The sequence below is a fragment of the Bacillus rossius genome, chromosome 14, assembly GCF_032445375.1.
Source record: "Bacillus rossius redtenbacheri isolate Brsri chromosome 14, Brsri_v3, whole genome shotgun sequence".
NCBI lineage: Eukaryota > Metazoa > Arthropoda > Insecta > Phasmatodea > Bacillidae > Bacillus > Bacillus rossius.
This window is the reverse complement of record NC_086341.1, coordinates 36,139,038-36,153,504: the sequence shown is the minus strand read 5'-3', so window position 1 is coordinate 36,153,504 and position 14,467 is coordinate 36,139,038. Positions and strand designations below refer to the sequence as shown.

At 36.2% G+C, this 14,467-nt stretch overlaps 1 protein-coding gene across 2 annotated transcripts in view; it reads left to right on the top strand.

Annotated features, from left to right (window-relative positions):
• Positions 1-14,467, top strand: part of LOC134538770 (uncharacterized) — a 301,464-nt gene that overhangs the window by 254,200 nt on the left and 32,797 nt on the right. For both annotated transcript variants that reach the window (XM_063380259.1, XM_063380260.1), the window contains 2 exons: positions 2,802-2,918; positions 14,109-14,212. In XM_063380259.1, the coding sequence (XP_063236329.1) occupies positions 2,802-2,918; positions 14,109-14,212 (221 nt within the window). The remainder of the gene's footprint in view (positions 1-2,801; positions 2,919-14,108; positions 14,213-14,467) is intronic.

Sequence of the window (14,467 nt, the reverse complement as noted above, 5' to 3'; positions counted from 1 at the left end):
GTCTATCTCCTTACTTCCATAGTGAACTTAAAACTCGCATTAACAGTTGTGACTTTTTTAGCTTGGGTTTTGACGAAAGCATGAATAAAGTAGCACAAAAGCAACAAATGGATTTGTCTGCAAGATTCTGGGACATTTCACAAAACAGAGTATGTTCTCGTTATGTAACATCAGTGTTCCTGCATCACACCACTGCTGAAGATCTTCTTAAAGCTATAAAAGCAGGCCTAGAAGATTTGGATTTTTTGAAGATCATTCAATTGTCGATGGATGGTCCTAATGTAAATTTCAAATTATTGAAACTTTTGGCTGAAGATACCCGATCTTTTCCAGATGCTCCACAATTTCTTGACATTGGATCTTGTGGACTGCACACTGTTCATAATGCATTTAAGACTGGTATCAAGAAGACTTGTTGGGACATAATGGAGTTCTTCAGAGCTTTATACTATTTGTTCAAAGAGGCTCCGGGTCGACGAGGCGACTATACACAGGCCTCTGGATCTAATGTGTTTCCTCTGAAGGTATGCTCAATCCGCTGGGTTGAGAATGGAAGAGTAGCAAAAAGAGCTAGGGAAATGTTGCCACATGTTGACAAATACATAAGTTCAGTTAAAGGCACAGCCAAGGAACCAACATGCCGTAGTTTTTCAACAGTTTCAAAGGCAATTAAAGATAATCTTCTTACAGCTAAAATAGCTTTTTTTGAGGGACTGGCTGAAAATGTGGAGGAATTCTTAAAGGAATTCCAATGTGATGCTCCAATGGCACCATTCCTCTATGATGCTTTAACAGTTTTAGTGAAGCATGCTATGACGAAAATTGTCAAGAAGAATGTTCTTGAGAGTACTTCTCTTCAAAAAATAGACGTTTTGAAGCAAAATGAGAGCAATTCATTTATCTGTCTTAAAGACATTAAAAATGTTGACCTTGGTTATGGGACAAGGTTAGCTTTGGGAAAGTGCAAGAACGTCTCCGAAAAAGATATTTTACTCTTTCGTAAAGATTGTCGCACTGCTCTACAGCATTTTGTAGTAAAACTAATGCAAAAGTCTCCTCTGAAATATCCTTTGACCAAAGCATTAAATTGTCTGAACCCATGCCACATGTCTACAAATGCTGATGCTTGCAAACAACTTACATCTGCTCTTGAAATTGTTCTTAAAGCAAATCTTTTTTCTGCTACCACAATAGAAAGGGCTGACCGTGAGTACAAGGTTCTGTGTTCACAACCACTTGTAATGGAAGATCTGAAGACATATTCACGATCCGAGACTCGACTGGACGCGTTCTGGATGAAGTTGATAGATGGTAAAAAGGAGTATGAAAACCTCGTTCCAGTAGTTAAACTTCTCCTAACCGTATCACATGGGAATGCACCCTTAGAGCGTGGATTTTCTGTAAATAAAGAGATTTTAGTAGAAAATATGAAAGAAACGTCTGTCATTGCACAGCGTCGTATTTATGACCATGTAACCTATGAGGGTGGATTGATGAAACTTGACATTACAAAACCCATGATTCTTTCAGTAAGAAATGCGCATTGCAGGTATACAGAAGCACTCAATGAACAACGACAAGCGAACGCAGATGCTATGAAACTTTCGGAGGCAAATAAACGTGCTGCTGCTGAGCTTCGAGAGCTTAAGGAGAAGAAAAGGAAGTTGATTGAGGATGCTGAACGAGAAGTGTCCATCATCAACGAACGTGTTAAGGAGCTGCAGAAATAAGTACCATAACTTACTTAGAATTGAAATCGAGTTTTCGGACTATTGTGGACCTGTGAAATAATTTAGTCATTTACAAAAAATTGAAGGCTAGAATTTAACTTTTCATAAAAATTGTATTTTTGTGTTATCAATGGTGTAATGTATAAAATATTACAAGGTCACTTATGTTTTTATCATAATTTGTTTTGAAAATAGTGTCGTGTAGTGTGTTTATATTGTTTGTATAAATGTCACAGTGTTGAGGCAGAAGTGTTATAAGGTATACAGCTGAACTTTATCAGGATACGTTACTAAAAGGGTTGTTACCACGGACAGGTTTTTAAATAAACCTTTTAAGACCAAGTGTTCAGGCATGTGTATGTATGCTTGCATATGTTTGTAAATTTTGTTTAATCATCTTTATTTTTGTAAATCTTCTGAATATCTTTGCAAATTAAATTTTTGAAACTTAGAAATTACTATAATTTAGTTTCTGTTATGTCAGTAAAGTGCAAAACTTTTGTACAGGAATTTTCTCAGAAGTGTACAGGAATGTACAGAAATTGTACAGGAATTTTGCTAGCTCAGTTTGGTAGACACCCTGTGTAGCCTTCTCAATGCGAACCGTAATTCTTGTGCATAGCTTGTTAGTATGTAAAGGAAGGTTAGCTCATTTTGGAGGAGGCAGTGCTTATAAGGGGGGGGGGGGGGGTTGTCTGTAAAGTCGGTTTACGGACGATAATTTTACGTAATAACGTAATAAGAAAACATTGATGAAAAATTTCATACTTTTAAATTTTCAAATATTATTTACAGTTTCTTTTTGCAAATTTAATTTAAATAATTTGTTTAAATATAATCACGAACAATAAGTTAAAAAGCCCGCCTTAACCGGTTTGATATCGTAGAATATTTTCTCGCACGATGGGTTGGCCGGTTCTTGCACGCTCGTCTCAGGCGGAACGTGACACTTTTTTTGTGCGTGCAGCCGGCGTTCAACGATTTATAAGACGTTATCATGTCAAAAAAAAAGGTTAAATTTTTGTTTTTCATGTAATAAAGTGCTTGCTACACAGTTGTATTTTTTTGCAGCTCCGTATGTGAAGCTGGACATGAATCCATTTCTTCCCGGGGTGGATGAAACTGCCGTCTACAAGGATGCCATGTTCTTCTCAGTTCACAAGTTCATCGGCGGAGTTCAGACACCAGGTGAGACACACCACAGCATCGAATGTGATCTTTAAAGTGTAATGGAGACAGGGGCGGCTGCAGGAAGACTTCTCGGGAGGGGCTATAGCTAGAGACCGGAAAAATTCGCGAATTCATTTCGGGACAGGTTAAAATACAAATAGTTATACCTCAGTGCTGCCTCTGCTATTGGCTCACAACTCACCTGGATGACGCTGGGCCACAATGAGAAACATCCGACCAAAGCTTTATCGAATCACAGGCTGCTACGCTGGGACGTCTCACAAGACAGCAGCCAATGAGTGGGTGACATTTGACCGAGTGTACGTAGAACTATGGAGTTCTTCCTGCAGGTCATTGAACCCGCGAATTTTTCCGGTCTCTAGCTATAGTACAAAGGAAGGATGCAGCTGCAAAACATTTCCTTAAATAAATATCTGATATTGGCCTCGGAATATTTACAAATTTATAAATAAAACTTTTCATGAAAGAAAAGTTTAATACATGAATTTAAGTGTATAAGAAATCGTACATTAATTTTACGTTCGAACTATCATCTCCAACGTCCCCCCTCCCCCCCCCCCCCCCCCTCCGCCAAACCTTCCTTTTTCTGAAGCAGCACTTTAATAATAATAGTTAAGCCTTTGTGAATGTTAGAATTATTTTGCTTATGTTTTTTGTTTGAATTAAATTGGAATACAAATATTGACTTTCTCGAAAGTAAATATTATATTAAAATCGCATATTGGGAGAATTTTTTTTTAAGATTAATAGAGTGAAAATAATTTTTCAACAAAAATTTTACAGTGAAATCTTATAAAATATATTTTAAAAAAACACAGTTTTTGTACTTAATGTAATTTATTTACGATGAAATGTTATTAAATGTAAAATGTGTTGTAGGGAGCATAAAATATATATGCTTTAAAATGAGACATAATTTGTACAAAGGCTGCACTGCACACAGTTTTATTCCATAGAAAATTTCAATTTATTATTGTAAATATAAAGACAAAACTATGAATTAAATTTTTGAATAATTTGGAATACTTTATCAATAGTTTACTACACTTCTAGTACTAAAAATATTTTTTGTTATTTTAAAGTGGAAGTATTTTTAAATCAAATCAGTTATGAGTAATAAATTAATTTGTTTTTATATTCAAAATATTGATTATTTGCACAGGTTTAGTAATGGTTATGAATCACTACTATATGAATCCTAATGAATGTTTTCCGTTGCCTGACTCGAATCAGCATAAAAGACAAGTAACAGGACACCACAATTTAATCTAAACCCGCGGCAGTACAATACAAAAATAACGAGACCTGGGGATTCAGCATAGAAATTAGTGGGTTGGGATCATTCAAAAGTGAAAAATTTCATTCCCGGGTTCAGGACTAGGTGATGTGATGTTCCTTCAGCTCTACGATGTGGAGGGGAATGGAAAACCACTGCGAAATCATTTCACCCAGTCTGCCCCAGTAAGCTTGAGGTATTTCCTGTGGCAAAAGCTGGGTGTCCCTACCACCCTCCGAACAGTGGCGTACCTATGTGATGGGTGGTGGGGGTAATCTTCTTCCCTCCGCCCCTTTCCTACCCCCTCGCCATCCCAAATATTAAAAAAAAACCATGAGCGATGACTATGCTACAATTCAAATAATTATACCTTAGCGCTGCTTCTGCAATTGGTTCACTGTTAATCTGGAGGACTGAGGGCCAATTAGAGACCCTCACTCATAGAAGTGTCGAATCACAGGCCACCCAGTCGAGACGACTTACAAGTCAGCAGCCAATGAACAGGTGGCATTTGCCTGAGTGTGTAGAGTGTAGTAGAGTCTATCTTGGAGGTCATTGAATACGCGAATTTTGCAGGTCTCTAGCGATGAAAAAAAAAAATCAATTCCATTGTACACCTGATCTATGAAGTTTTGTTCAATTTTTTAACTGGATTATTTAAAAAAAAATTATTGTTACTGTATTGTATTTTTTTAAAATATTACTTTAAAAAATGAGCTAAAAATATATTGCTTTTATTTACTTTTTAAAGATGTCATAAATGAGCTTTTTAATGGGCTGTTATTTAACTGGGCATTAATTCCATACCAAACAAAATATCACTCTGGGCTGATCACCCAATTAACTTTTTCCATTTTCGAGAGGATGGACGTAGGGAGTATTTTATTCTGGGCCTTGGTATTCTGGATTCTGCAACCTCGGTAATACAAACCTGAAGGGACCATAACATTGGAACTTTTTCATCACCAGGGTTTGTGTTAACAAAACTATTGCAAGTACAGTAAAGTTTTAAATATCTTTCTCAGAATTAGAATTTATGCAATCATTTTATATGGTTACAAATTTACTTTTTAAATACTAATAATAATAATATACATTTTTAATTTATGTACACTGTAGTTTTAAAAAAAATTTGAACTGTGCTTCTCGACCATACATTTGAGATGTCAGAAAGACCCAAAGTTTCACAAATCTCGTAAATGAACCATGCCATCTTTCTGCCTTGCCAAGCTGTTTTTCCCATCCTACACTGATCCACATAGAAGACAGTATTATTTTAGTTGAAACGTCTTTTATTTTTATCACCACTTTGTATTAATCAATCATTAATACATTTGTTTCCGAGTGGAGAAAAAACCATCTATTGCATTTGTTACGTTGTTTGTTTTTGCCCGGCTAACCACACATAGAAACGTAACAATACAAAACAAACAATGTTCCTGAGGTTCTGCTTTATTTGGAAATAAAAGAGTTTATTAAATTATCTTTGTTTATTTCTTTAAAAAAAATGTTTTTTCTCATCGTTACATGGCTTCAATACACAATTTTACAAATGAATTTAATTAGAAAAACTTCGTTACTTGTACAGTTTTTGTCTTTTCTTATACGAATTTTAACGATATCTTTGAATTTTGATAGGATGAGGTCCAAATACATACCATACCAGACATTTTTCTGTTGATGGTCGTTGAGTCTTGTCGCTCACAAAAAAATAGAATTTATTACTGTCCCTTGGTTAGCGATGTAACTCAAGGTACGGTCGCGCACTGACCGAAGTCGCGCGAAGTTGGGCCGTTGCCGACGCCTAGGGCCTAAATTTCTAATACATTATTCCGGAAAAAAAAAATGAACTTAGTTTAAAAAATTACGGCCTGGCCCCAGCCCCTAGGCGTTAAATTGTCCCTTAGTGCAACTCCATAATATTGTGCGAGTTGCCGACGACGCGACCGGACTGGACGACAATCGAGCGACAACTGAGTTGGTAGACGAGATTACCTCCCTTGTATAGGTGAAGACAAGGGAAGCAACCCCGTGGGCCAACCGACCAATCACAGTACAGCATTCATCAACATGCCCAAATAAGGAATTTCGGCCGAGCGCATCACACCACGCCAGGACTCGCCCTGATTGGCTGGCTAGTGGTAGCCTCCAGAGACCCTTCCAGACGGTCGCTACAGCTGTGCGTACAACGTGACGCGTAAATCCCAAACACGCATTTACAAAGTGAAAAATAGCTTTCTGGCGCCAGAGTGTCGCGCCTGTCCGCTCTTCCTTCTGTACTTTCCAGACTATTCTCAAAATATTACACTAGCAATATCCAATAGAATATAAAATTACCCAAAAAATTCAAATACAATGTTAAAAATTTAGTAAACAAAGTTGAAATTCATATAAAAACTTTTGTTTAAAAATGATGTCCTGTAAAATTATAATATATACTGCTTTAATTACTGACATTAATTATCAAATGTCAACATTAATTATTATGAACTAGAGTTAACCCTCAAATTAATAATTAAGTATCTCAAGGAAATAAGTATTTTAAGGCTTTCCATGAAATTTAACCAAAGTAATTAATAACAATTCTTAACATATCTGAACTGTTTTCTATATCAACAAAAAAAAAAAAATATCCTTCACCTCAAATTTATTCTTAATATTCTTATGACCCATTTTGCAATGCTACATAACCCCCCCTACTTTTTGATTGAATTTGCAAAATTAAATCAAAAAGTACAGGAGTGTAAATTGTTGAAACAAAGGAAATAACATACCATAGCAAAAGTGTAAACAAATGTAACAAATTAACATCAACATTAGAAATGCAAATCTTGACATAATAATAGCAAACCATGACTTTTCATATTATAAATCCTTAAAACAAATTTACAAAATTATAACCCAAATATTGAAAAATTACTTACAAAAAATTATTTAAATTCTCCATACCAAATTAAAGTGGCACATAAATCTTTAACAAAAAACACAACACTTGATTATAGAGCATCAAACTGTAAGTGTTGCATTCCTCACTTAAATTTCCACAAACAACAAGTTGACAATTCTACATTCATGGCATGACAAACAATTCATTATGACACAGTCGTATGTTTATATTCTTGAAAAACCAATTACATGAACTAATGTCCTTCCTCAGGTTTCAAATCATACCTCCCCTTTCAGCAACAGCAGCACATATATTAACAATGATGAGGGGTGGAAGCGACCAAGGAGAAGGGACTCACCCTTGCAAAAAAAAAAAAAAAAAAAACATCGGACTCCATGCCGGAAACATATTTAAAATTAACCTCCTGGCCCCCCAACTGCCTCACAAACCACACTACACAAAAAAAATATCTGCTGATTATTTAGGGGCAATACAAAAAATTCACCTAAACTCTGGCCATCATGAACACACAACTGCTTCTGCAGCTTCAAAACTCGACGACTGTTATGCATTAACTTTTAGTATTACATTTCATACCTTTAATATAGGATATTGACACCCTGTTATTTAATTCAAAACAAACATTTAGCATTACCAATATGTGTAGCATTTTAATTTAAAATATCAAACATTTTCAAACTTTTATCATTTTCCGAAAACATAACTCATAATAAATTTCAGTTAACATCTTCCCATGAGACAACATTAAACAAACAAAACATTTCATTGGATTTTCATGTTCATTTGTCATTTAAAAAATATGCAAAATGTTCACTATAGTTTACTTTAGTCCAACATGATAAAATTCTTGATGACATTAATTTGTTTACAATATCAACATAAACATACTTTACACAATAATCAAACCTTGCATAGCTGATTGTCCAAATTGTTTCATTGACTGACACTAAAAAAGTACATACTCAACTTGCTTAAAATTTACCCTTTTTATTTTACACTTAATTAATTTTCCATGGTCTGAGTAAAGAGACGTGCCAATTAGCATCATTTACTCTGTAAACATTGTGGCCTACCACAGCCTTTATTTCATATGGCCCATCATATAATTTGAAAAACTTGGATATCTTATTATCTATAAGGGATGGCAACTTGTGTGAAGCAATTAAGACTTCATCCCCTTCCTTGAAATTCGTTTGGAAGAGCATAGCACCAACTGCCTCACCTGCTGAATCATAAGTAATATAAAACACTTGTTTATATATATAAATTCAAAAAACTGTTTCTTAAATATTGCAATATTAATTCCTTGTCAAAAAGCCAAAAATTTGAAAACATCTGTCTTACTACAAAAGGTCAACAACTCTCCACAAATGGTTATCTCCCTCTCATCAGTGCAAAATACAAATAACTTTGAAACTGGTTTCTCTACAAGCTTCAAGCAGACACACCCTGGTCAACGAAGAATCCTCAATAACAGCAAAAAACTCTGAACAACTTACTTAAACACAAAGACTTCAACATCTTCAAAAACTTACACCTCAGCCGATGACGACAACAAATCTTCAACTCCAGGAATTACGTCTCTATGACCACCTTAACGACGATAAAAACTTCAACTCCAGGAATTACGTCTCCACGACCACCTTAAACGACGACAAATACAAAAACTTCAACTTCGACGACGACAAATAATCTCAAAACAAATTATTTCCTTTAAAATCCCTTAAAAACCGCTGTTACTCTAATTCTCTGCTGCTTATGATAAACTCCTCAAATCCCATGAAATAACCACTTTAACCCACAAATTAACCAATATCTCCACTCTTCATATCTGCATTAATAAAAACTTGACAACACTATCACTTCAAAACTGTTGACACAAAATTTTCCTATATTTCATCCCAAAGAAACAACTTCTAATGTTACCCTGTCCATTCCCTCTAATATTACTCAGCTTTTCCTCTACTAATCTTTCAAAAATATGCAAAATGTTCACTATAGTTCACTAGTCCAACATGATAAAATTCTTGATGACCTTAATTTGTTTACAAAATCAACATAAACATACTTTAAACATTGCACAGCTGATTGTTCATAATAATGTTTTATTGAATTATTCTAAAAAAAATACATACCCAACTGGCAAATATATAAAATTTTTTTTTTTTTTAAATGTTTTCCATTCATTCTTATGTAATGTCCATTGCAATGTAACCCCATCCAATTTAGTGATAAACAAGTCTACCTGTTGCTCATCCGAACCCCTAAAATAGCTAACTACTTTTTCACATTTGGTTACAAATTGTATCGGAGTGACCCCTCGGTCATCACCAAACAATTTAGGCACTGTTTTTTCGAAAGTGTTTACTTCGTCTACAGTTAAAACTGAACTTCTAATATTACCCTGTCCATCCCCTCTAATCTTACTCAGCCCTTTCTCGATTTCCTGTAAACATTCTCTACCCACATCATACCTAAAATTCTCCAACTGGCCACCCTCCTTTGAACTTTCTGTAAACGTCCTTTCAACATTAGCTTCAAAATTCCCTTTAACTTCCTGTACCACTTTCAACTGTGAATCTGTGATACCATCTTGAATTTCGACAATTCTGTTTTGTACACCCTTACCATGTTGTACCAACTCAGAAAATTTTTTACTATGCTCCTGAACGGTTTTACCTGTTTGTGTTAAATTTATCTGAACTTGATTCACTGTTTTTTCACATGTGTTTAACCTAGACTGTACCTCCTCAATCTGCACTTCACAATCATTTACTTTACAGACACAGGAAGATATTTGTTCATTAAGATCATTCTTAAGTGCATTAAATCGGCTCTCAACTGTATTTGTTAGTTCTTGTCTTGTATAATTTCTTGTGTAAGTTCCTGTTTAGTGGCATCTAATTTTTGTTCCATTATATACCTGAATTCAGTCTGACCTTGTGACATGTTATGCATCCCTTGTGACATGTTATCCATCATTATCATTAATTTTTCTAACATTTGATTAGACATACCTGACCCCCCCATAACCTCTACTGGACTACCATTTGCAGGCTGTTCCATATTTTCCGACTGCTCCTGCACTAATTCAATATTCAAATTAGGATCGGACATTCCTGAAGTTTCAGGAAAACCCGCAAGGTCATCCTGACTGTCTGTACTCATTTTTCTTTTGGTTTTACAATTATAAATGACCAAAAAACGTAAACAACCCTTTAAAAACACATTAAAAAAAAAAACTTTAACACTGATAACCACAAATACAAAATTTAGACCATAACAATGTAAGTTTCTGTCCAATTTAGACTTGCTGTTTCCGGCGATTCATCCCTCGTTGTCCCGCGAAGTACCGAGATGATCTATGTTGCTGGAATCGTGTCCCACGATGTTCTGCGAAGCGCTGTTCTACGATGTTCTAAAATGTAGTTCTCGTCGCATTCCTTTCCCACGATGTCCCGCGCTGGTAAACGGTGAATGCTGGCTTCTCACGCTCGTTTTCGTTTGTTGATGTTTACAAGTACGACGCGAAGATCACACGATCCACTCTCGAATCACTCGTTCACAAGTTATAATTTTGCCGATGTTCCAAAAGGTATTACCATAGTTAATTTAGCCATGATTGGCTTTTACTTGATAAGTTTTTACTGTTTTTCCGAATGTTTATTTTATCATCAGGCAGTGTCTAAATTCGTGCCCCGCGGCTGGGCAGCCATGTTGTTACGTTGTTTGTTTTTGCCCGGCTAACCACACATAGAAACGTAACAATACAAAACAAACAATGTTCCTGAGGTTCTGCTTTATTTGGAAATAAAAGAGTTTATTAAATTATCTTTGTTTATTTCTTTAAAAAAAATGTTTTTTCTCATCGTTACATGGCTTCAATACACAATTTTACAAATGAATTTAATTAGAAAAACTTCGTTACTTGTACAGTTTTTGTCTTTTCTTATACGAATTTTAACGATATCTTTGAATTTTGATAGGATGAGGTCCAAATACATACCATACCAGACATTTTTCTGTTGATGGTCGTTGAGTCTTGTCGCTCACAAAAAAATAGAATTTATTACTGTCCCTTGGTTAGCGATGTAACTCAAGGTACGGTCGCGCACTGACCGAAGTCGCGCGAAGTTGGGCCGTTGCCGACGCCTAGGGCCTAAATTTCTAATACATTATTCCGGAAAAAAAAAATGAACTTAGTTTAAAAAATTACGGCCTGGCCCCAGCCCCTAGGCGTTAAATTGTCCCTTAGTGCAACTCCATAATATTGTGCGAGTTGCCGACGACGCGACCGGACTGGACGACAATCGAGCGACAACTGAGTTGGTAGACGAGATTACCTCCCTTGTATAGGTGAAGACAAGGGAAGCAACCCCGTGGGCCAACCGACCAATCACAGTACAGCATTCATCAACATGCCCAAATAAGGAATTTCGGCCGAGCGCATCACACCACGCCAGGACTCGCCCTGATTGGCTGGCTAGTGGTAGCCTCCAGAGACCCTTCCAGACGGTCGCTACAGCTGTGCGTACAACGTGACGCGTAAATCCCAAACACGCATTTACAAAGTGAAAAATAGCTTTCTGGCGCCAGAGTGTCGCGCCTGTCCGCTCTTCCTTCTGTACTTTCCAGACTATTCTCAAAATATTACACTAGCAATATCCAATAGAATATAAAATTACCCAAAAAATTCAAATACAATGTTAAAAATTTAGTAAACAAAGTTGAAATTCATATAAAAACTTTTGTTTAAAAATGATGTCCTGTAAAATTATAATATATACTGCTTTAATTACTGACATTAATTATCAAATGTCAACATTAATTATTATGAACTAGAGTTAACCCTCAAATTAATAATTAAGTATCTCAAGGAAATAAGTATTTTAAGGCTTTCCATGAAATTTAACCAAAGTAATTAATAACAATTCTTAACATATCTGAACTGTTTTCTATATCAACAAAAAAAAAAATATCCTTCACCTCAAATTTATTCTTAATATTCTTATGACCCATTTTGCAATGCTACACATTAAACCCATATTTTGTGTTAAACAAACTGCTTAGCATTAAAAAAACCTATGTAATTACTAGGGACTGTATTAACTAGCTTATATTAACAAAGTTTTTATTAATGTAGTTTCACTGTAATTCCACCACATATTTAAATATAATAATGTATTGGTGTGAGCAGTTAAATAAGCAACCAATAGTCTGCAACCGTTACTACATTAAGGCCCTGCGTACCTGGGCACACACTTAGTGCGCAGAGCTTCAAGAAAATCTACACAATTTGAAAACTGCTGAAGATATATGAGCAGCATCTGTTTACGAAAAGCATTTAAGAATACCCTGAGGGCAGACGACAAGTTTTGTTTCTGTATTTTGTTTATAACTTTATTACTCCCAGTACAGATTTTTGCAAACATTCAAGGGACTTGCAATAGAACTCTATCTTGATTTCTCCGCCATATAATGTTATAGTTACTGCCCTACATAGCCTTGCTAGAAGTACCAGCGAGCATAGGCGTGCGCACGGTAGGTGCCACAGGTGCCTTGGCACCACCATTAGGGTTAACGTTATTTTGTTTTTTACAAGCAGAAATAATACATACTTACAAAAATCCGTATTATTTCGAAAAAAAAAAAATGTTTTCCAATCGTGTCGAGTTACAGATATGTGCTCATAACACTATCAGTATATCAATTACCAATCGAACTAACTATACACACGGTAACAAGCCAGTTGCAATTACTTGTGTTGTACACGCGGGCCGCGGCTACGAAACTTCTGAAATGTAAATACTTCTCATAGTTCTCCTCAAATTACATAGAATGCGCGCTCGGTGTCCACTGTTCACTCCACTCGGCAAGCGCACGGAATAATAGCCGCCGTCCGCCAGGGTTTAAAAAAAAAAAAAAAAAGAAAAAAAAAAGGAGATTTTAGTTAGTTAAAAGGATAGGCTTACTCGATTACTTATATGCAGTCGCCGACAAAACATTTTTGCTGTATTCCAAAAGTTAAAACTTTTGCCCACTCTTATTTGTGTATTTTTATTATTATAATATTTTACATATTTAAGGTATGTTACAAAAACTCCCTTGATTTGTTGATTTTAAAACTTAACATTTGAGAATGTTTTTTTCTAGCATTTATTTGACATCTTCAGAAAACATGTAAGTACGGTTTTTCAAAGCCACCAGCATGAATTCCGTGCAAACAATGTGTGCAATTTACTTTATGGCTCAACAAAGCTTAAAACTGTAAATAGTTTAGGTTTTCCTGGTGATTATAACGTTCAAAGCCATAATTTGTCATAAAAAATGTTAAAATTTTTACATATGTGTATTTAATGTTTTTGTTCGGAAGCACCTTAAATAGCACCATTTTGCGCTTTCAAATCCATTTCTTCCGGGGGAGGACCCCCCCCCCCACCCCCCGCTTTAGGCTCGGGGTCCGTGAATGACAGGGCTGTTGTGTAATCTGGCACCACCACTACTGAAGTCCTGCGCACGCCTATGGCAGCGAGTGTCGCAATTATCGCCCTACCTCACTAACACAGACACGCCCCTTTCTAGGCCCATTAAATTATTGCGTCCCGAGTCTGTTTATTGTACCATATTCATGGGAATGTTCGTATCAGAATGATCATAGATAGAGACCGGAAAAATTCGCGATTTCAATGACCTGTAGGATATACTCCATGATCCTCTACGCACGCGGGAAAATTACATCTGCTCATTGGCTACTGACTCGTGACACCTGTTAACTGGGACGCTAGTGATTCGATACTTCTTTTGTTAAAGGTTTTTTATTGGCCGAGTATCATTCAGATAAAACTGTTGCCCAAACACTGATGCAGTAAAAAAAGGCAAACGTTTTTGGATTCTAGACTATCACGAAATGAACCCGCAAATTTTTCAGGTCTCTAAATCATAGATTAATGACGACCCTGGTTGTTTGTTTGTGTTGAGTGCACGCTAGCTTGTGTGTGTCCAGGGGTGCTGGTGGCCAAGAAGGCGCTCTTCAAAAACACCGTCCCGAACGGCTGCGGGGGAGGCGCTGTTTTCTTCGTCTCCAGAGAAGGCCATCGCTACCTGCAGGTGAGCTCCTCACGGAGTGCCTTCGCCAGGGGTGTTCGTACAACTTTATTTTGTGGGAAAGAGCAGGGGCGCAACAATTAAATTTCCAAAGGGGGGGGGGGGGAATATACCTTTTTATAAAGAATCATCGATCCCCCGTAAAAATTTCTATTTCAAGGTGGGAAATGGTGCTATTTAAGCAGTTTTATTATCTAAAAATTGATTACACAGCACTTTCTTTGCCCCTGTTTTCCCCCACTTCATGGTTTCAGAGGG